The sequence below is a fragment of the Lepeophtheirus salmonis genome, chromosome 5 (assembly GCF_016086655.4).
Source record: "Lepeophtheirus salmonis chromosome 5, UVic_Lsal_1.4, whole genome shotgun sequence".
Classification (NCBI taxonomy): domain Eukaryota; kingdom Metazoa; phylum Arthropoda; class Copepoda; order Siphonostomatoida; family Caligidae; genus Lepeophtheirus; species Lepeophtheirus salmonis.
This window is the reverse complement of record NC_052135.2, coordinates 35,838,314-35,839,990: the sequence shown is the minus strand read 5'-3', so window position 1 is coordinate 35,839,990 and position 1,677 is coordinate 35,838,314. Positions and strand designations below refer to the sequence as shown.

General features: G+C 37.0%; 1 protein-coding gene across 1 annotated transcript; it reads right to left on the bottom strand.

Moving 5' to 3' along the window:
• Positions 1-595: 595 nt before the first annotated feature.
• LOC139905275 (piggyBac transposable element-derived protein 4-like) lies at positions 596-1,096 on the bottom strand. Its single transcript, XM_071888097.1, has one exon. The coding sequence runs from the start codon at positions 1,094-1,096 to the stop codon at positions 596-598; it is 501 nt and encodes a 166-aa protein (XP_071744198.1).
• Between the last annotated feature and the right edge of the window lie 581 nt (positions 1,097-1,677).

Sequence of the window (1,677 nt, the reverse complement as noted above, 5' to 3'; positions counted from 1 at the left end):
CCTTCGTATATTTATCTTGTATTTGAGAAGAGCGTCTCTTGATGAACATGTTTTCATCTATAGATGACTTCACATTAACCCTTGGGGTGTCTTCATTTTCTGTACACATCTTTTGCCCTTTGGGTCAAAATGACCCGTCTATACTTTGCTATAAAATTATTGGACTTTTTTGAATATTTTAACGACTACAATTCAGTTTGCCAGATGAACCACTTTTTAATTCACAAAAAAAATATCATTGAATGACTGTTTTTACCCTGCTCAAATCAACTTTATAGCTAAAATAATAATAAAAAAATATGGGAAAGCAATTTTTTTCTATATTTGTTTTCAATTTTCCTCTAAATAATTATAAATACTTACAAAACAATGACAAAATAATAGAAATAGTAAAATAAATTCATCTATTGAGCACATGATGAACAGTATGATAAGGAACAGCCTTTGCATATGTATTTTATAAGACGTGTATTATTCGTCTTATTGTCCTTCTCTTTCGGGCAAAACTGGAATCTTTTTCTCTTGCTTGCTTTGAATGTAGAAGTTGAGGCTTGATCATCAGGTCGATCCGAAAGTCCAGCACTCTGAAAAGCTTTCACAATCTGAGATGAGGCTTCTGTTCGGGGACGTTTTTCCTTCTTCCAATGAGTGGAGCTACAAGTGCCTTTCCTAGCTGTTCCAAGAACACTCTTCTCTTGTGGCTCTTGTGAGACATCCAGGTCGGATCGATCTCTCGCAAAATTACAAAGGCATTGTAAGAGGAAACGTCAATGATATTGTGAAAGATGGCCAGGGGCCAGCGGGCAGTCATCCTTTTGAAGCTGTATGCTCCAATTACCAGGTCTAGATTGTCCACACCTCCTTTGTTTCGATTGTAGTTCATAATTATGATTGGCTTTCTATCGTCACGATCACTAATGCTCCCGTCTCTGTGCAGTGTGCTTAGAAGAACTACATTTTTGTTTTTCTTAGGTAAATAAGAAACTAAAGTGGTAGTGGGTGTGAAGGCAAATTTTGATGAGAAGACTTGTCTCTCTTTTGATTCAAGCAGTGCGGGTGGGAGCTTAGGCTTGTTTTTACGGACCGTACCAACCATGGTAATCTTCCTCTTCAGGAGCTGTTGTCCGAGTTGATAAGAGGTTAAAAAATTATTACAAGTCACATTGTGACCCCCCCAGTCCGTCGGTCAGATCAAGTACAACACGCATCCCTTGGTTTTTCTCTGGGTGTCCGTCGGCCAACTTTCCTGTGTATACCTGGATTTTCCCAGCATAACTTGATTTGGCATCGCATCCAGCCGTCCTCTCCTTCCAGTTCGGAATCAGAGTTTTCCTCAAGAATGAGATCGAAAGCTTCTTCAGAAATATCACGCACACTCATATTGAAAAAATGTAAATGCAGTGAATTCTAAAAAACCAACCCCCTTGAAATGCACAAAGAACAAATATTGCATTATCATTATGCTATTACGCATAATAAATTGCGTATTAGAGAGACTAATCAAACAAACAAACATTGTTTATTTCTCAACTACTTTTGTAAGTTTCAGTTCTGTTAAAATTTTATCATGGGTCATTTTGACTCGGAAGACAATCTTTGTGCATTTTTTTATACTGCTTACACAGAAATGTTTCTGCGAATTTTTTTTATTTTTTTAAATATTTGGGACAAGTTAGG